This window comes from Schistocerca cancellata, chromosome 6, assembly GCF_023864275.1.
Source record: "Schistocerca cancellata isolate TAMUIC-IGC-003103 chromosome 6, iqSchCanc2.1, whole genome shotgun sequence".
Classification (NCBI taxonomy): domain Eukaryota; kingdom Metazoa; phylum Arthropoda; class Insecta; order Orthoptera; family Acrididae; genus Schistocerca; species Schistocerca cancellata.
The window spans coordinates 40,399,567-40,421,320 of NC_064631.1; the positions used below are offsets into that span (position 1 = coordinate 40,399,567).

Sequence of the window (21,754 nt, forward strand, 5' to 3'; positions counted from 1 at the left end):
TCACTCTGAAGCGGAGTGTGCGCTGATATAAAACTTCCTGGCAGATTAAAACTGTGTGCCGGACCGAGACTCGAACTCGGGACCTCTGCCTTCCGCAGGCAAGTGCTCTACCAGCTGAGCTACCCAAGCACGACTCACACGCCGTCCTCACAGCTTTACTCCTGCCAGTACCTCGTCTCCTACCTTCCAAACTTTACAGAAGCTCTCCTGCGAACCTTGCAGAACTAGCACTCCTGAACGAAAGGATATTGCGGAGACATGGCTTAGCCACAGCCTGGGGGATGTTTCCAGAATGAGATTTTCACTCTGCAGCGGAGTGTGCGCTGATATGAAACTTCCTGGCAGATTAAAACTGTCTGCCGGGCAGAGACTCGAACTCGGGACCTTTTCCTTTCGCGGGCAAGTGCTCTACCAACTGAGTTCGAGTCTCGGCCCGGCACACAGTTTTAATCTGCCAGGAAGTTTCATGTTTCCTACATTCTTACAATAGTATTAACAAGCGGCCAGTGTGAGAGAAATCGAAACGTAGGTTGAGGAAACCCAGTGTAACAAGGCCGGGTTCCGAACGCGACCTGCGACTGTACGGTGTTCACTTCCGTTGGGCAGATGGTGGAATTGCCAGGAAAGAGAACGGACGCCTTCAATGGTAGCGTAACTAACAAGTGTGCTAGTTGTTTCGGTCAGTGTTGGTTCAAATGGCTCAGAGCACTATGGGACTTAACATCTGAGGTCATCAGTCCCCTAGAACTTAGAACTACTTAAACCTAACCAACCTAAGGACATCACAAACATCCATGTCCGAGGCAGGATTCAAACCTGCGGCCGTAACGGTCGCGCGGTTCCAGACTGAAGCGCCTAGAACCGCTCGGCCACACCGGCCGGCTCGGTCAGCGTTATTACGTTACTCCACGTCTCATGCTGTACCTTCGTCAGCGAAAATTTGGAGCACAGTGCGTGAGGTCAAGACATATGGTATGTATAAAGATAGCCTGTTACATGTCATCGGTCAGGCAAACAGAGTGAAAGGCTTTTCGTATTAAATGTGGTCTGTGTTCATCGACAGAATTGCGGCTGAGTACAATCACAGTGGATGCGGAATAGTGCTGTTGCGGCGTTGCAAGTAGAGAAAATTTTAAACATCACCAATACTTGACTCGGGCAGCTTTACAAAGTTTGAGGTCGGCCGCTGTGGCCGAGCGGTTCTAGGCGCTTCAGTCCGGAACCACGCTGCTGCTACGGTCTCAGGTTCTAATCCTGCCTCGGGTACGGATGTGTTTGATGTCCTTCGGTTAGTTAGGTTTAAGTAGTTCTAAGTCTAGGGGACTGATGACCTCAGATGATAAGTCCCATAGTGCTTAGAGCCATTTGAACCATTTTGAGGAAGTTTCAAATGTTCCTGTTGGATTCGTTACTCCGGTGCCAACCAGTGACGAATCAACGTTCGAACTGACGGAGCTCTGAAGATCTATCCATTCTGCTTGTCTACTGACAACACAGTACTCTTCGCTTCCTTTTATAGTAGCGTATCTGCCTCTCATGACACCTGTTATTCAGCTCCGCATTGCATAGGGCTTTCCAGATACTTTCGATTGGGTAGTGTACATTCACTGTCATAAGACAAGAAATCCACGGAGAATTACTGCTTCACGGAAACCTAGTGCGGACTAGACTGTGGCTGAAGAATACGGGAACATGAGACATACAGACTTTTTTTAAGTCTCCAATATTCTTACAGCAGATACTAAAGGTGGAAAGTAGAAAGTCCTTCTAAATAGATGTCGAGAAACAAATACGTTTGAAATATGGACAACCAGCTGTTACCGGCTGCCTCGCTCGCGTATCACTTGTTTTGTTATGATGAATGATGGTGAGTAAGCAAGCTAGTAATTTTGCAATATGTCTGTGTGTACAATACTGTAGAGACATACCTATAAAAATGTATGCAGTACCGGAATGTAGGCACATGATGGATGCGTTTCTATTGTTATGCTGTATGCCGAATCAGAAAACATGCATTATATTTAAAAAAAAAAGTGCACGATTCATTACATTTATGCAGAACTAGAGTTTTTAGGGGCTCCTGTGGCTCATCTGGTACTGGATGTGATATTTTTCCACTACAGCAACGTATACCAAGAGTTTCTCCCTTCAATTTTAACGCATTATGGTGCCTACATTTTTGATCCATCCTTCTGTGATGGTTAATTTATGATTAACGTAATCAGTTAATAGATCATAATCAAATGCGGCTTCACCAAAAGCCTCCCGCGTTCCATAAGTAAAGGTACCACCCTCTCTTTGTCGTACACACCCTAAATGACGCCGTCGTTGTGAGTTTTCAAATGTTTTGGAAACTTTAAGAGACACTCAGCGTCTAAAATGCGGCGGACTTGTGACTGTTCTAATGTCTCTGTAGCTCTTAAGACCACCTGACGTTCTGCGTCCAAGTTACTTTCGCATTTATAATGTTAATGTGGATTTAGTTCTATTACAGCCATCTATTCACACCACAGTAAGTGCTTGGTATCGTTATCACTCATTCCTAGATATTCTTCACCCATCATTATCAAAGAACCACAAACTCATACGAACCCATTTGTTGAATTAGAGTAACTTTCGCAGCTTGATCTTTCTTAGAACTACTCGCTAAATCAGGTTTGGTTTGCCAGGTTTATAGCAACAGTTTTAAATATGGATCTCGGGATTACTTTCCGATTTTCTTGTATCTCCACCAAAACTCTTCAGCTGTGGCAATCGGTGTAGGAACTCAATATCATAAACCATGCGCACAATGACGTTGGATTTGCACTGTCTCGGAATAATCTACAGGCACTGACTGTCGCCGACCATCGCGCCAGCGTCGCCTGCATGCCATTCACCTATACCACGTTTAAAAATGTTAATAATACCCAAAAGATACAGCTTTCTAGAGTAGCCTATGCTCTTCCTCATGGTTCAAGCTATCTCCATAACAAATACCATCGGAAACGGTTCAACGGTAGAGTCGTGGAAACGTAACTTACTACGTTAGTTTCGTAATTGACAACACTGGAATTACTATGGAAGTGTGAATTAAACACGTAGAGGACTTTATAAGCATTCTCTTCATAATGATGAATCGTATTGTGTAGAACATATCAGCAACAGCATTTTCACAAAAACGATAAACTTCAAAAGTCAAAGAGTAAATAGCTTTTTCAAAGAGGAATTATTGTTCCATATTTCGCGTTATATTCTTCAATTCAATAAATATGTTGTACTACAGACTTTATAAAGTAGCCTTTGTTCTTCCTCGGCGTTCAAGCTATCACCATACCAAATTTTATCAAAATCGGATCGCTTTAGCTGTGGAAGTGTAACACACAGAGTTACTTTCGCATTTGTAATATTAGTCTCAATTTAGTTCTATTACAGCCATCTGTCCACACTAAGGTAAGTGCCCGATATCGTTATCACTCATTCATAGGCATTCTTCACCCGTCATTATAAAAGAACCTCAAACTCATACGAATCCATCTGCTAAGCCTTCGTACTTGGTTACATAAATAGGAAGCACACTCCAGTGACGTGTGGATCTTGTCGACGAGTGTGGAATACACCAATACCTTTAAATGTCCCCATAACCAAAAACTGAAGGATAAACCGCATATCAGACTGACATGGCAGCACACAAAGAAAGAAATCACGCTTACAGCGAGCACACACCAGAAATGAAACTGGGGTAAAACTGAACATTCCAAATATAAATAGCAGACCAAGGATAAACCGCATATCAGACTGACATGGCAGCACACAGAGAAAGAAATCACACTTACAGCGAGCACACACCAGAAATGAAACTGGGGTAAAACTGACCATTCCAAATATAAATAGCAGACCAAGGATAAACCGCATATCAGACTGACATGGCAGCACACAGAGAAAGAAATCACACTTACAGCGAGCACACACCAGAAATGAAGCTGGGGTAAAACTGAACATTCCAAATATAAATAGCAGACCAAGGATAAACCGCATATCAGACTGACATGGCAGCACACAAAGAAAGAAATCACACTTACAGCGAGCACACACCATAAATGAAACTGGGGTAAGACTGAACATTCCAAATATAAATAGCAGACTAAGGATAAATCGCATATCAGACTGACATGGCATTTGCCATAAGCAATTTAGGGAAATCACGGAAACCGAAATCAGGATGGCCGGACGCGGGTCTGATCTGTGGTCCTCTCTAATACGAGTCCAGTGTCCTAATCACTAGGCTATTCCTCTCAGTCTTATATTGAGGGGCTGGAAGGGGAGGGATAACGTCTTCCCGATGTTCCAGATTAAGAATGATGAAAGTAAGGTAAAGTTGTCCTCAACCATTGGTTTTGTAATCTGTAGTGCTTTACTAGCCATGGTTCTATTGGACACACTATGCCCTTTTCTTCCTTTTTTCCCCTTCGAAATGATTTACCCAGCTAGTTATAGAAGGACCTAGAGGTTACATTGGACTCCAAGCCACAGTCTTAGCTTGAATTTTTCACTTACACGAGGTGGCACGATTTTCTTTATGTCCTCCTCGAAGAACTCTCCCACCAGCTCCTTCTCCCACTTCAAAACCTCTTTCTGCACCTGCTCTGTGGTTGAAAATTTAATTCCAATTATGTGAGCCTTCAGGGAGGTGAGAAGATGATACTCTGGAGGCGCCAAGTCAGGGGAGTCCGAAGGGAAAGGGTTGGGGATGGGGGTGCGGGGGAGGGGGCGGAAGTCAGGACCCAAGAGTGCTTTGGTGGATAAGGCTGTGTGAAGACGGGCCTTGTCATGCCACAAGCACACTTCTTTCGACAGTATTCTCCTCCTTTTGTCTTGATTTCTCCTTTTTGAGTTTTTTGGAGTCTCATAATATCGTTGGGCATTGATGGTGTCCCCCAGAGGCAGAAATTCACGAAAATGATGCCTTTTCGGTCCCGAAACACTGAGACCATGATTTTCTGCCCGAAATGGTGGTTTTGAAATTGGCTTGCAGTTTCCGGTGCCCCAGCGGTAATGTGAGTGTCTCGTATAAGAGAGTTCTGGAGAGCTGTGGAAACATGGCAGAAATTTCAAGAAAATTTTACTCGATTTTTTGTAACAACTCATCAGTCGAAATGGAAGGTATTCCACTCCTCTATTCGACACGAACATTTGTTCTGCCTCCATTGCAGTCTCTTGACCATTTCAAGAAACTCGTTCCGTTCATAATACCGTCATAAAGCGATTTGACTCGCAAAAAAATTTATGGAGGTGTTACCCCTTCCCCGAGTAATAAGCGGATGGTAGCACATGGCTCGCACTTGGCGAGATTTATTACTGAAATCTTTCACGCAACTGGACACTGTAGAGTGATGGTCGCCCAGGTCAGGGGAATCCCCTCCACCATTCACTGTTGCCAAACCTTAAAAAAAAAATTCGAAGCCAGTTATGGTTAAGTACACTTACTTTCTAAGCATGCCTCGTACAAATCATAGCCAAAAAGATGAAAGAAGCGATGTATAAATAAACATACATAATATGTAAATGTATGTACTATATATAAATAAATAGGGTATGGTATGACTACTACTTTAATTAAAGTCGTTAAACAGGTCGAAAACAGAAGCACTGAGAATGTTATAAATTTGTCTCGGAGCCTATTCTGCAGAGATGAAAGATAAAAACAAAGAAAAGCAACTGTTGAATATAGAGCCACAGTGTTAACTCCCTACCGAACAATACGAAAGTAGGTTATCCGTGTTGACGCCTGATATCATCAATCAGAGACAGCAGGAGAGAGAACCAAGACAAAGTTTTATCTGTTGCTATTGACATTAAAGCTGTAGCTATCAGGAGCTCTTGAAAGAGCAGTTCACTCGCACACTTTTGTTTGGGGATTTGTTTAAAAAATCCGATGAACTCGGTGAGTCTCGAGTTGGCAACATTTTCCAAAGATTATTTGACGTACCTCTCAGTACAACATTGTGAAATCATTGATCTGGTCCACTACAACAGTCAAGACGTTTTTTTTTTTTAGAACTAATGAAGTATTATTTTACTCAAAGCACAAAGGTAAGGGTTTTCAGGTAAAGCGCTCAGAAGTCTGAAGAGGAAGAAGACGAAAAAAGTGTCATCTCAGTAGTATTCAAATCAATGTTTTCCCCAGTTCATCTCCAAAAGAGTTCATCTCGAAAAGAGAAGTAATTGAGTTCCTTATATTTTAACAGTCGTTTATATTCTCAAGTATAATGAAATGAAAAAAGAAAGTAATTGAATTTATCAACTTATTTGTTAGGTTGCGCCGGCCGCGGTGGCCGTGCGGTTCTGGCGCTGCAGTCCGGAACTGCGAGGCTGCTACGGTCGCAGGTTCGAATCCTGCCTCGGGCATGGGTGTGTGTGCTGTCCTTAGGTTAGTTAGGTTTAAGTAGTTCTAAGTTCTAGGGGACTTACGACCTAAGATGTTGAGTCCCATAATGCTCAGAGCCATTTGAACCATTTTGTTAGGTTGCCTAGCAAATCCTTCAGTAAGAACAGACACAATTAATAAAAGGAGATATATACTTCGATTTTGAATTTAAAAAGATCATTGAAATCAGGGCGGAGAATAGAAATAAATAGCGGACGAAATGCGGGGCTTAAGGGGTGACAGCATGATCTCTTTTCTTAAGTGAGCGTTGGGTAAGTACTAGGGGCGTTCAATAAGTAAGACGGTATATTTTTTTCTGAAAGCAGTTTGGTTTTAATTAGGATTCCAATCCAGCATACTATTGCACTCTCTTTTCGTTACAAACCCTATTTTCCAACACATCCTCTGTTCAATGCGACGGCCTTACGCTACTTTAGTGGGAGGGCCTGTAAGCCGGCGTGGTACCATTGCACTGGTCGACGTCAGAGCCAACACTTTGCCGAACCAATAACCTCGCCAGCATCGATGTACTGCTTCCCGCGAAGCGCATCTTTCATTGGGCCAAACAGATGGAAGTCGGTAGGTGCGAGATTCAGTCTGTAGGATGGGTGAGGAAGAACGCTACAATGGAGTTCTTTGAGCTCCTAACGGGTGCGCATACGTGACTGAGGGACAAGTTCGTTTGCATTTTTGTGGCGACAAACACACTGAAGTTTTTACTTCAGTTTCCTGAGGGTAGCATGTAACACTGCGGAGTTGATCGCTGTACCGTTGAGGTCGGCGTCAAACCGAATAACCCCTTCAAAGTCTCAGAAGACAGGCGCCGTAACTTTACCACCTGAGGGTGCGGCTTTGAACTTTGTTTTCGGAGGATAAGTGGTGTGGCGCTACTCCATGGACTGCCGGTTTGCATCTGGTTACAAGTGATGAATCCACGTTTCATTGCCTGTAACGATGTTCGACAAAGAATTGTCACGATCAACCTAGTAGGGCGCAAGTAATTCCGCAGACATGAACCTTCGTTGCTCCTTATGGTCAGCAAACACCTTTGAGGACACTGCCTAGTGTACGAGTGTGTCAGCACTACCAACAGATACATCCAGTTTAGATCCGATGTGTTTGACTGTGATCCGTCGATCACCTCGAGTGAGAGTGTCCGCACGTTCCAACACTGCAGAAGTCACAGCTGTGTGCGGCCGTTCGGCACGTGGGACACTGGACAGGTTTGCGCCACCTTCTTGTCATAATGATAGACGCCTCGCCCAACGACTCACCGTGTTTTTGTTCACTGCCAGGTCTCGGTTGACATTCAGCAAGCATCTATGAATATCTACGATGCTCTGGTTTTCCGCCTAAAGAAACTCAGTGACAGCTCTCTGCTTTGAAAGCACCCCCGCTACAGACGCCATTTTGAAGGCTATGTATAGCACTGCCACCTATCGGTACTTCATGAAACTATATTTTTTTTTCTTTATTGTAATTTTTATCACCTTACACAAGGCGGGCTGTCAGCAGCTGAGTACGCCGCTCTTCAGCCTTGAGATTTACAATAAGTAATAAATAGAGGGGACACAGAGAATACAATCAAAAATGGTGGGCAAAACAATGTAGACACCAAAAAACAAAAAACACAGAGCCGTTCACGCCTGACGAGAAAACATCACTGACACTAGTGGACACGGCGCACAAAACAGGGATGATGGCGATGGAACACGTGAACAGTGGCGGCGTTTCGGCGAACAAACACTAAACACAAACGAAGGCACACACATGAGACACTAATGGCGATGACCTCCGGCGCGCGAATGTTCACTGAGTGTGTGCGAGTCCGGGGACCTGCCAAGAGAGGAGGAGGAGAAAGGGGAGTGGGAGAGGGAGAGGGGAGAACAGAGATGCCATGGGCAGGGGAGAGTGGGGGAGGGAGGAAGGGGGAGGGGAAGCCTGGGGGAAGAGGGGTGGAGGATGGGGGACGGGGGAAAAAGGAAAGAGAAGGGAGGGAGGGTGCCTAAACGAAAGGAAACAGGGAGTGGGGGGGGAGGATCAAAGTTGATAGGAGGGGTAAATGGAAGGGTGGAGGGCATCATCAGGGAGGGGGAGCTGGCGGAAGCCACCTCGGGAGAGGGTAAGGAGGGTGGAGAGATGGAGACCGGGTGGGACGTGGGAATACAGGCGCGGCAGCGGGCGGGGGTGGGAGAGGATCGGGGAGACGAGCGGGTGACGAGGATCATGAAACTATAGGGGCTGAAGTAATAGTATTCGACGATGTCCCACAACAAATTCTACATTTTTCCAGCCGACATTGGTCGCGAAAGAAATGTGTTGCCCTACTTATTAAAAGCTCCTCGTATATTACAGCCTTGCTATACTAAATTTATATTTTCCACCTTCTCTATATTTTACGTCCAGTCGATACTATTTTGCTGACGACTCTGTAAAACCAGCTGTGTCTGTGCATGATAGACGTGTTGAAGTTATATCTTCAAATCTGTACAGTTCTTCCTCGATTAGTGGGTCATTCATTTTGATTGTAGGGTTCCTCAATTTCAATAATTTTCCTTTCAAAGGAATTTAAACAGCTGCTGTTAACATATTCTCTTTACGAACGTACTTACTATACCTTCTAATTTCATCGTTGGCCGCCCGACTACTATCGTTAGCAAGTCTTTTGGTATAACCATGTAACGCGATGCTCCTCATATCATGAAGCCAGCTCAGTGTTGCCTCTAGAGTAAGATCCGAGGACTCTTGGCCGATTATGGAAGCTTCTAGTGATTCCAGTTTCTCTTGTTTTTGCAGTACCGCCAAAGGATGTTATAAAGACACCTTGGATAATACACTCCTGGAAATTGAAATAAGAACACCGTGAATTCATTGTCCCAGGAAGGGGAAACTTTATTGACACATTCCTGGGGTCAGATACATCACATGATCACACTGACAGAACCACAGGCACATAGACACAGGCAACAGAGCATGCACAATGTCGGCACTAGTACAGTGTATATCCACCTTTCGCAGCAATGCAGGCTGCTATTCTCCCATGGAGACGATCGTAGAGATGCTGGATGTAGTCCTGTGGAACGGCTTGCCATGCCATTTCCACCTGGCGCCTCAGTTGGACCAGCGTTCGTGCTGGACGTGCAGACCGCGTGAGACGACGCTTCATCCAGTCCCAAACATGCTCAATGGGGGACAGATCCGGAGATCTTGCTGGCCAGGGTAGTTGACTTACACCTTCTAGAGCACGTTGGGTGGCACGGGATACATGCGGACGTGCATTGTCCTGTTGGAACAGCAAGTTCCCTTGCCGGTCTAGGAATGGTAGAACGATGGGTTCGATGACGGTTTGGATGTACCGTGCACTATTCAGTGTCCCCTCGACGATCACCAGTGGTGTACGGCCAGTGTAGGAGATCGCTCCCCACACCATGATGCCGGGTGTTGGTCCTGTGTGCCTCGGTCGTATGCAGTCCTGATTGTGGCGCTCACCTGCACGGCGCCAAACACGCATACGACCATCATTGGCACCAAGGCAGAAGCGACTCTCATCGCTGAAGACGACACGTCTCCATTCGTCCCTCCATTCACGCCTGTCGCGACACCACTGGAGGCGGGCTGCACGATGTTGGGGCGTGAGCGGAAGACGGCCTAACGGTGTGCGGGACCGTAGCCCAGCTTCATGGAGACGGTTGCGAATGGTCCTCGCCGATACCCCAGGAGCAACAGTGTCCCTAATTTGCTGGGAAGTGGCGGTGCGGTCCCCTACGGCACTGCGCAGGATCCTACGGTCTTGGCGTGCATCCGTGCGTCGCTGCGGTCCGGTCCCAGGTCGACGGGCACGTGCACCTTCCGCCGACCACTGGCGACAACATCGATGTACTGTGGAGACCTCACGCCCCACGTGTTGAGCAACTCGGCGGTACGTCCACCCGGCCTCCCGCATGCCCACTATACGCCCTCGCTCAAAGTCCGTCAGCTGCACATACAGTTCACGTCCACGCTGTCGCGGCATGCTACCAGTGTTAAAGACTGCGATGGAGCTCCGTATGCCACGGCAAACTGGCTGACACTGATGGCGGCGGTGCACAAATGCTGCGCAGCTAGCGCCATTCGACGGCCAACACCGCGGTTCCTGGTGTGTCCGCTGTGCCGTGCGTGTGATCATTGCCAGAATGAGATTTTCACTCTGCAGCGGAGTGTGCGCTGATATGAAACTTCCTGGCAGATTAAAACTGTGTGCCCGACCGAGACTCGAACTCGGGACCTTTGCCTTTCGCGGGCAAGCGCTTTACCATCTGAGCTACCGAAGCACGACTCACGCCCGGTCTCACAGCTTTACTTCTGCCAGTATCTCGTCTCCTACCTTCCAAACTTTACAGAAGCTCTCCTGCGAACCTTGCAGAACTAGCACTCCTGAAAGAAAGGATATTGCGGAGACATGGCTTAGCCACAGCCTGGGGGATGTTTCCAGAATGAGATTTTCACTCTGCAGCGGAGTGTGCGCTGATATGAAACTTCCTGGCAGATTAAAACTGTGTGCCCGACCGAGACTCGAACTCGGGACCTTTGCCTTTCGCGGGCAAGCGCTCTACCATCTGAGCTACCGAAGCACGACTCACGCCCGGTCTCACAGCTTTACTTCTGCCAGTATCTCGTCTCCTACCTTCCAAACTTTACAGAAGCTCTCCTGCGAACCTTGCAGAACTAGCACTCCTGAAAGAAAGGATATTGCGGAGACATGGCTTAGCCACAGCCTGGGGGATGTTTCCAGAATGAGATTTTCACTCTGCAGCGGAGTGTGCGCTGATATGAAACTTCCTGGCAGATTAAAACTGTGTGCCCGACCGAGACTCGAACTCGGGACCTTTGCCTTTCGCGGGCAAGCGCTCTACCATCTGAGCTACCGAAGCACGACTCACGCCCGGTCTCACAGCTTTACTTCTGCCAGTATCTCGTCTCCTACCTTCCAAACTTTACAGAAGCTCTCCTGCGAACCTTGCAGAACTAGCACTCCTGAAAGAAAGGATATTGCGGAGACATGGCTTAGCCACAGCCTGGGGGATGTTTCCAGAATGTGATCATTGCTTGTACAGCCCTCTCGCAGTGTCCGGAGCAAGTATGGTGGGTCTGACACACCGGTGTCAATGTGTTCTTTTCTCCATTTCCAGGAGTGTATGTCTTCTTATGTATTAAACAGAGATGTTCGTTAGAAATTTTCAAGTGCTGCGTGTAACTCAACATTGCTCCAATTACGTACGCATTTGTTATTTTTTTTTTCTAAAGTGACGTCTGATTCATTGCATTGCTCCTCGCGATACCGTACTGCGCAGAACTCATGCCAGTCATGTGCTTATAATGCCGCAAGGGACTGCAGAGGGACTTTTTCTGTACATTGGATCGAGTATCTACCATGCAAGTTGTAGTGTCTAGGAAGCCAGAATCCTCGGTCCGCTGCACAAACAATCAAACAAGTCGTATTAATGAGTTTTATTGAAAAAGGTAAATTACAATACTTAACTTCGGCAATCAGTCAGATGTGTCGCAAGGAAAGGGCGACATAATCAATATTCTTCATTGTAGACAATCCCAAGTCTGTGCTACGTAGAGAGTACGAGCGAAGTGACTAGAGTTATCGCTGCTATTGAACAGGGTAATCCTGAAGCTGCTATTGAAATAGGCCGACACCAGTCGATCGCGGCGCTTATTTCCTCTTCACATAGGGGCCGCTGCTGTCGCGTTGTTGGCTTGGAGGGAAGTCAGCGTGCGATTGGCTGGTCTCTTCTCACAGCTCTCTCTTCCCTTTCGTTCCCGTATGGCGTGCCGGTCCTTGACTTTACGCCGTAACACAAATTGGCCTCTACCACTCTGTGGTTTCCGTCTTGCCCCCCAAGGCGAGTTAGCGAATCTTGTGTACTCCAAGTTTCTGAACACCCATCCTTCACTCGAATCATCTACTGTTATTTGGGTTTTATCGTATGCCTTCCATTTTTATACTCGTGCTTGGTGCAATAGCTCTTTATCTTCTTATTTGACCTGTGCCCCTTTGTCCCTCTATTTATGCCTATCGAGCACAAATAATAACTCCTCGTCTGTTTTGTTCTACGTATTACAAACTACAGGAGCTAAATAATAAAATGGTAGCTGTTCCCTAATGCAGGCCCGTGTAAAATAATAAGACGTCGGAAAGCGATCGCACTTTGTTGGAAGCTACTGAACAGACACGTGCTGAGGAAGCGGAACTGCAGCGGCAGCAGACGATAGAGGAAGCGGATGCTTCGGTTTCAGCTGTTGCGGCAACCGCAACAGGAAGGCAAGCGTTCAACTGGAGGCGCCTCTACGGTGCTACCACACGGCGTCTCTGAGTTTCAGAAATCCCATCTCCGAACCGTAGGCGGTGACGCACGGTAATGGCTGGAGAGGCACTGGGGTGGACTTCCACGCAGAACGAATACCAGTATCCTGGGTTGAATTCTCATCACCAGAGGGGACATGTTCACTGTTGTCGCTGATTAGACTATCAGATGAGGACTTTAAGCCCGCTGTCAGACATTACTCTTTTCAGAAAGGAAGGAAGATTAGACTTTGTCCTGTCGACATCGAGGTTACTGAACTGCAAGTTCGGATTGGGGAACCATAAGGAAAGAAACAGGCGATGTCGTTTTCATAGGACCAGGCCCTGCATTTGTCGTAAGTGTTTTAAGCAAAGGCAGGAGGACATGGATCTAGTGGGTCTAAGGCTTCTATCATGACACTCATTCACCAGTCGTCTGACAGCAAAAGCATATCCGAAGTGTCAAATTTTGCATTTCGAAATAGATCTCGCAATAGAATCGTACACACCACCAAACTGACTTCCATAAGGAGAACATAGTAATAGGCATCCCTGGTGTAGAGAAGCAACTGAAAGAGTGGAAAGTAATTAAGTCGCCAGGTCCTGATGGAATCCCAATTCGGTTTAACAAAGAGTACTCTACAGCAATGGCCCGTTACTTAGCTTGCATTTACCGCGCATCTCTCGCCCAATCTACTGGAAAAAAAGTGTAGGTGGCTCCCGTATACATAAGAAGGGTAAAAGAACGGTCCCACAAAATTACAGACCAATTTCCTTAACATTAGTCCGCTGCAAATACTCTCAGTTCGAATACAATAAATTTCCTTGAAAGAGAGACGCTTATATCCACGAATCTGGACGGTTTTAGAAAGCATCGCTCGTTTGAAACTCAGCTTGTCCATTTCTCACATGATATACTGCGAACTATGGATGGAGCGCAACAGGCAGATTCCGTTTTCCTAGGTTTCCGTAAAGCGTATGAATGGTTCCAGACTGCCGACTTTTAACCAAGGTACAAGCATATGGAATGGGTTCCCAGATATGTTGTCCTCGACGGCGAGTGTTGGTTCAAATGGCTCTGAGCACTATGGGACTTAACATCTATGGTCATCAGTCCCCTAGAACTTAGAACTACTTAAACCTAACTAACCTAAGGACAGCACACAACACCCAGCCATCACGAGGCAGAGAAAATCCCTGACCCCGCCGGGAATCGAACCCGGGAACCCGGGCGTGGGAAGCAAGAACGCTACCGCACGACTACGAGATGCGGGCACGGCGAGTGTTCATCAGGACAAGAGTATCGTGTGGAGCGCCCCACGGAAGTGTGTTCTCTGTGTACTCGTACATAAATGACATAAATGATGTGCCGGCAGAGTAAACAGCAGGCTGCGGTTGTTCGCCGATGATGTCGTGGTGCATGGGAAGATGTCGATGGTGAGTAAGTGTAGGAGGATACAAGATGACTTACACACAATTTCTAGTTCGTCTAATGAATGGCACTAACTCTAAATGCGGAAAAAGTAAGGTAATTCAGATGAATCCTAGTACAGCATTGATAATGTGCTGCTTGGCACAGACACAGCGATTAAATATCTAGACGTAATGCTGCAGATCGATGTGAAATTGAATGAGCATTTAAGGAAATGGAATGAACATTTAAGGACCGTAGTAGGAAGGCGAATGGTCGACTCCGGTTTATTGGTAGAATTTGTAGGAAAGTGTGGTTCAGCTGTAAAGGAGACCGTATACAGGATACCAGTGCGACACATTATTGAGTACTGTTCGAGTTTTTTGGTTCTACATCAGGCCCGATTAAACGGAGGCAGTGAACTGAGCAGAGGCGGGGTGCTAGATTTGTTAGCGGTAGGTTCGAACGACACGCAAGTGTTACGGAGACGCTTCTTGCGCTCGGTTTGGAATCAGAAGGAAGACAACTTTCTTTTCGAACGGTAATCCTGAGAAAATTTAGAGAACCGGCATTTGAGGCTGACTGCAGAACGGGTCTACTGACGCCAACGTAGATTTCGGGTAAGGACCACGAGGATAAGATTAGAGAGGTTAGGGCTGGTAGGAAGGCACACAGACAGTTGTTTTGCCCTCGCTCTATTTGCGAGCGGAACAGAAAAGGAAATGACTGGGAGTGGTGCAGCGCCCTCTCCGCCGCATGCCCTACGGTAGCTTGCGGAGTGTGTACGTATTTGTAGATGTAGACGGATGGACGAGGACTTAAACTGGCGTCCTCCCGAATACGAGTCCACCCTGCCACTGCGGCCAGTGTTTTCAAGAGGAGCAGCCTCTGCGTCAGCACCTGGTCTCACCCCTATCATTCGGTCATCATTAATTTGAGGGGGTGGGGGGGGCGGTTGTTTGGGGGAAGAGACCAGCGAGGTCATCGGTCTCATCGGATTAGGGAAGGATGTCGGCGGTGCCCTTTCAAAGGAACCATCCCAGCATTTGCCTGGAGCGATTTAGGGAAATCACGAAAAACCTAAATCAGGACGGCCGGACGCGGGATTGAACCGTCGTCCTCCAGAATGCGAGTCGAGTATGCTACCACTGCGCCACCTCGCTCGGTCCGTGTCACCCCTCTCTCCTCCCCATCTGTGATAGAAACACGACACACACTCTCCATGCGCACGTCGTATAAACTTAACCAATCACACGTCACGAGCGAAAGTCAGTCACGAATCTCGAAAGCGCCATGCGCGCGAACAAATCCTTTCCGTTTATACAGCTGAATATCTCCTCGGGCTCTCGTAGCAAACAAAGGCGTCGCGGCTTTTGTTTTCTAGCGAAAGGAGTAGTGCAGTGGTTAGGGCACTGGACTCTGATTACAGAACAGGGGGGTTCAAATCCCTGTCAGAACTATCAGATGTACAGGGCTATTACAAATGATTGAAGCGATTTCATAAATTCACTGTAGCTCCATTCATTGACATATGGTCACGACACACTACAGATACGTAGAAAAACTCATAAAGTTTTGTTCGGCTGAAGCCGCACTTCAGGTTTCTGCCGCCAGAGCGCTCGAGAGCGCAGTGAGACAAAATGGCGACAGGAGCCGAGAAAGAGTATGTCGTGCTTGAAATGAACTCACATCAGTCAGTCATAACAGTGCAACGACACTTCAGGACGAAGTTCAACAAAGATCCACCAACTGCTAACTCCATTCGGCGATGGTATGCGCAGTTTAAAGCTTCTGGATGCCTCTGTAAGGGGAAATCAACGGGTCGGCCTGCAGTGAGCGAAGAAACGGTTGAACGCGTGCGGGCAAGTTTCACACATAGTGATGTGAAAGATTCAGTGTTTAAACCTCCTCTACCAAGAAACGTGCCAGAACTGCGAGCTCGCATCAACAATGCTTTCGAACTCATTGATGGGGACATGCTGCACCGTGTGTGGGAGGAACTTGATTATCGGCTTGATGTCTGCCGAATCACTAAAGGGGCACATATCGAACATTTGTGAATGCCTAAAAAAAGTTTTTGAGTTTTTGTATGTGTGTGCAAAGCATTGTGAAAATATCTCAAATAATAAAGTTATTGTAGAGCTGTGAAATCGCTTCAATCATTTGTAATAACCCTGTATACCTGTACGTTTCCCTGGTTTTTCTAATACAAATACAGGAACGCTTTCTTTGAAAATGGAGGATGAAAAATTACGGATTGACGGCCCGTTGATTTCGAAATCATTACAAACGGAGCACAAGTTCGACTGTGTTTAAGGACGCTGAAGGGAATCGACAGTGCCCTTTCAAAGGAACCATTCCCCTTGGAAACGGCTGCGAACGCTTTCCAGCTCCATCTCATCCACTTCGATGTTGTGCTCCCTTTAAAATATGTCTCGAATGAAAACATTTTCCTCTAGGAGTTGTACAGTTGTCGTATTTATTTGCTATTGGCCAATTTCGACCTATTAGTCATTATTCAGCAACATTCAGATAATCTCCATGTAACATCTTGCAACACAGCCGGATCAATACATCAAAATTTCGACATATCAGTCATTATTCAGCAACATTCAGATAATCTCTATGTAACATCTTGCAACACAGGCGGATCAATACATCACACCATTAGTTCCCTGATGCAAATTCTGTATGTGCAAATAACACATAAGTATAGAGGGGAACAATGTGATTAGATGTAGTAGAACTTCGGTACCGAAATTACATTGAGAGTGTGTGTGTGTGTGTGTGGGAGGGGTGGGGGGGAGGGGGTTACCGCACACACGCACGCATGTCCATGTTTAAATGAGTAAGTTAAGTTCATTTTAAGTGCTAGGCAGAACGCTCTCTGATGTGGTGTGAGGAGTGATGTGACACATGGCGTAGCAAGTAGTTGGCAGTGGCGTGGCAAGCGAGTCGACACCAGTAGAAGTAAGATAGCACCATGTCTTCTTCGGATGCGAAAGGTCTTCTGTCTTTAGTAGATGTACTGAACGTTTTGTGTAAATGAAGCTCAGCTACATGTGCGTCTGTAGTATTTTTCTCAGTGAACTTTTACTTTACACATACAAAATTAAAAACCATTGTCCTGTCTTTCACATGTGTTCTCCAAGCCACAACATTTCTCATTCGATTTTGAGAAAATTTCAATAGAAAAATTTTTCAAACCTCATAGTCTCACTTCGTAGCTTGATGTCCACATCAGTAGCTGCTCGAAACAGTTTGTGGGAAATTGGTTCGAACATCAAGATAAAGAGTTCTTTGCAGCCAGAATAAAAACTCTTGTAGCCTGTTGGAACAAGTGCATAAATGTTCAATGGGATTATGTTGAAAAGTAGAAAAAGTATTGTTTTGTAAAAATAAACGCTTTTTTCTCCAGACCAATTTGCCTCTTTAATTATTGAATGATCCTCTTACATACATACATACATACACTTTTATAATATATATGGACGTTTGAGAGGTGGCATGAGCCCCATCTCATATTTCTTTCTTACTCTGAGTAATTCGATTTGGGGAAGTATAGCCGAGTATGGTCATTACAAGGCCAGTACTGAGAACTCAGTAGATATGAATATTTTCCTCTCTAATTGCATGTGGTGAAAGGTTGCTATACCTTCACACGAGGACTTCCCACGCAGCGTCTCTCGTCACGCGGGTGGTCCGGTGACAGGCAGGTGCTGCTGATCTTGAAAGGGTAATGCCGACAGGTGTGAGGGAGTCGAGTGGTTGCTGTCCAGACGCCGACATTGTGATAAGAGCGAGGGCGACACGCCCACAGGGGCGTGAAGGAGCGGCTGGGACTAGAGATTCCGTTACTTCGCAGAAATTTAAAATTTAGTGAAAACACTTTCTGACGGACTACCAGCGAGGCGTGGGAATGACTTGTGTTCCCAGGCAGTCTTGGCGGGCAAATTGCCGCGTTTTCTGCAAAATCATAACTGTGATTGGCTTGCTCAGGGGGTAGCTCCGTGACGAAACAAAATCGGCGCAGAAATTGGCGCCAAGTATGTCCATTGGTGGAATAGTAGTGCTTCGGCAATAGAGTGGAATTTTCCGCCGGTTTTCGATTTGCTGATTGACACGTTTAACCACGGCCACTGTCGTGGAGGCGGGAATGTTCTGTGTTCGGCTTGTACAGGTGTTCTTCTGTGGGTCGGCTCTCGCCTTTCGGTCGGAGTAGGTTACAAGACTGAGCTTTCGCTACTCTGGACAGCCTGACTTCCGTTGGCTGTCTAATATACTTTCATTTAATTGTAACTGTTTGACGAAGTTGCTGAAGTTTCGACTTCAACGTAACTTTCCGAGTACAGCTGCCAATTGAGCGTAATGTTGTCTGTCTTGAGCAGTTTTGGTTAAAGTTGACTGTATCGGAGTTGCTGTGTGACTTCGCTTGTTAAAATCAATCACTGTACCGTCACTGATTGTGTAGCGAGCCTTCTTCGTCTCCCTCAGAGGTGCATTTGTGTTGCTAGGAAGTCTTTAGTCTGGAACAACCAGACCAGGATAATTTGTTTCGAGCTATACTCGCGACATTACCATCATCACGACGGGACGTCGAAGCAACCAGCCATCGCCTCCGGTACACCAGATCGTGTCCTTGCAGTTAAGAAGACAGCTTGGTAAGGTATGTCCGCAGCACCATCAGATTAGGGCATTTTACTATGTGACAATCAGAGCTCAGCAGAGCGCGACTGTTCCCATATTTTCTAACGTTCTGTCTTGGGTGTTCACTGTCTGAGTTCTCACTACTGTAGTAGCAATTAATGTTGGGTTGGCTGGGGGTTTCTCTTAAGATTTGAGTTGCAAGGAATTAGCTCCACATACCACTTGGTCATAAATGTCACAATCTAGTTTATGGACAGGGAGAGCATAAGGGCAAAATTGACAGGAATGGGGGAAAGAAATACAGTAGAAGATGAATGGGTAGCTTTGAGGGATGAAGTAGTAAAGGCAGCAGAGGATCAAGTAGGTAAAAAGACGAGGGCTAGTAGAAATCCTTGGGTAACAGAAGAAACCCTCAGCTGCCGATATATACCTCGATGGAGACTTGAACCTAGGACCTCTCGTTCTGTAGCTGCTCTCGCTAACCACGGGACCACGGCGCTCCTGAGCTCATGGTCTCCTTGATGTTGCATATCTGCGCATGGACTACTCAGTTTGTATATTTTGCTTATTTTTTTCATAGTTCCACACAACTTCTTCCTGTTTTCTCAATTTATCTGTGTTCAGTTTTTCAAGGCCTATCCACTGTGCCAACTTATAACTAAATCTGAGGGGGGTGCGATGGGGAGGTTTCCTTGTAAGTACTTGAAACCGCCCACCTGCTCTAACTTTGTTCCTCCTATTTGGCATTCAGTCCGTTTATATCTCTCTCCCACTGACATTACTTTCGTTTTGGAGATGCTAATTCTATAGTCCTTACATTTCTGATCTAGCTCTGAAATATTATCGTTAAAAATATCGAGCGCAATTTGGATGCTGCAGCTACCCTGTGCTAATATCATTTTTAATCTTTAAATAATTTATTCCTTCCACCTTCCAGCCTCAGCTAGTTTGCTTAGTAGTGTTTTGCTATCTAAGTTGTTGATATTGATACAGTTGCTTCTCTATTCTCCAGTAGAGATGGGCAAAACTGTTCTTTTCAGAGATCAGATCAGAACTGTTCACTCCCTGAAATGAATTAGCTCTTTTTCATGACTCACCACTCATTTACAATAGAAAATAAATGGAAGGCACATTGCCCTTTAAACTTGGTTTATTCCAGTACTATACCTGTATTTTGATCTTATTTGATCCTATTTTGAAGTAACACAGATAATGAGTAAGAATTTTGTATTGTTTATTGAAATTTCCACGATATGACAAAGTTTTTGATTATTGATTTATTTTTCACTATCGTGGTTTTTTGGGTGATCGGAAAATGTTGTAACTTGAGATTTACATTAACAATATATTTGGCTAGAATGTATTAAAATTTCATTAACCTCATACAAATACATCACATGCCATATATTTTTAAAGTGAACGTTTCCTTCCGAAGACGCCTAAAATCGCAAAATCCGTACCAGAATAAGAAAAAAATATATAAATTTGACTGTAAGACGAAAGTGCTGGATATAGCCTTATGCAGAATAAAAGAAGGAAAATATTGGTGTATCACATTTTGCGAGAAGTTTATCGGTTCGCTCGTAATTAAAGCGTAAATTCGAGTGTCCATAATAAAAATCCTATAGTAAGAGGAGTCGTCAGGAACCTAATCTGATCAGTTTAAACAAATAAAAATAAAATAAAAATAAATGATGTATACATAACATAATAATGTAATATACATAGCGGTATTACTACGAAGAACAATATCCAGTAGAGACGAACTCCAATGCAGAAGCACTGAGTCGAGCAGGTCGAGCTGCGAGCTGTATTACTGCGTGAGCTAAGACGGCAGAGACCAGAGTGACACCTGAGTTGCTTTGCTCAACGCTCTGGCTAGAGTCGAGAACGGTGGGGTGAGCTTTGAGCGGGCGAGTTCCGAGGGTGGGGGGAGCGGTGAACGGCCACCAGTCACCCGCTCCAAGACAAATCGTCCGTTCTCTTGCGAGCAGGTTGTTGCAAGTAGTTCCTATGTTTTCCGCTAGGAGGCTCTCTGTCCTGTTGCTCGCATAAACTGCCCAGAGGGCAGGATGTGCGACTGAAACGATCGCCGACAGAGTGCGATGCTAAGTTAAGTTGCGCCAGACACTGCACGCGGCAGACGACACACAGAGACGGCACGGCATATGTGAAACACAAAATCCAATGGGGCACTGCACAACGCAGGCAGCCAAGGTAGAAGCAGGGCAGAGGCCGGCGCTGGCTGTGTTGTGTGGCGTGCACTGTGCTCTGACCAGCAGAGGCGCCGCTGATATGCTCCGTCTCTCTCTCTCTCTCTCTCTCTCTCTCTCTCTCTCTCTCTCTCTGCCGTGGGAAACGTTTGGAGCTACCGTTCTTTTTTTCTGAATCACTGATTGTTCACTCCTTTGAAAGATTCAACTCTATGTATCAGTTCAGGAGCGGATCCCCCATCTCTATTCTCCAGAGGTCTCTTTTAAATTTTGTGTACGCTGCATCTCCTGTAATCGTGCAATTTAAAATTATGCTAGCGGCTGGTACTCACCTAGCAGTATGACTGTGACCTCGAGGGTGACCCTGAGCAGGGAGAGCCTGACCACGGCCATGGCGGCTGCGGGTGGCGCCGGGCAGGGCTGCTTCTGCGGCGGCTCGCTGCGCATGCGCGCGCCGGCCCAGAGCCTGGAACACGCGCCGTGACGTCACCGAGGGCTCTCTCCATTAACGAGATCGCTGTTTAGGCGGCGGCACGCCGGCCAGGCCCTGCTGCCGAGAGCGCTGCGCATTCACCAGCCTGGCCCTCCACAGCGCCCGCCCTCCATTGATCAGCGCCGCAGTTGGGCGCCGTGGTCCGCGCTCGGTCGCTGGGGTGGAAGGCGCTTTCCATTGACCGTCGGGTGCTTCAGATAAGGACGCACTGGCCGTCAACTGTGTGAATGATGCTTCTAGCGAACTGAAAGCT

At 46.3% G+C, this 21,754-nt stretch overlaps 1 protein-coding gene across 1 annotated transcript in view; it reads right to left on the minus strand.

The window, feature by feature from the left end:
* The window catches only part of LOC126191198 (putative phosphatidate phosphatase), a 354,047-nt gene extending 332,582 nt beyond the window's left edge, over nucleotides 1–21,465 (minus strand). The window contains exon 1 of the mRNA XM_049931993.1: nucleotides 21,341–21,465. Coding sequence (XP_049787950.1) covers nucleotides 21,341–21,455 — 115 coding nt within the window. The 5' untranslated portion in view covers nucleotides 21,456–21,465. The remainder of the gene's footprint in view (nucleotides 1–21,340) is intronic.
* Between the last annotated feature and the right edge of the window lie 289 nt (nucleotides 21,466–21,754).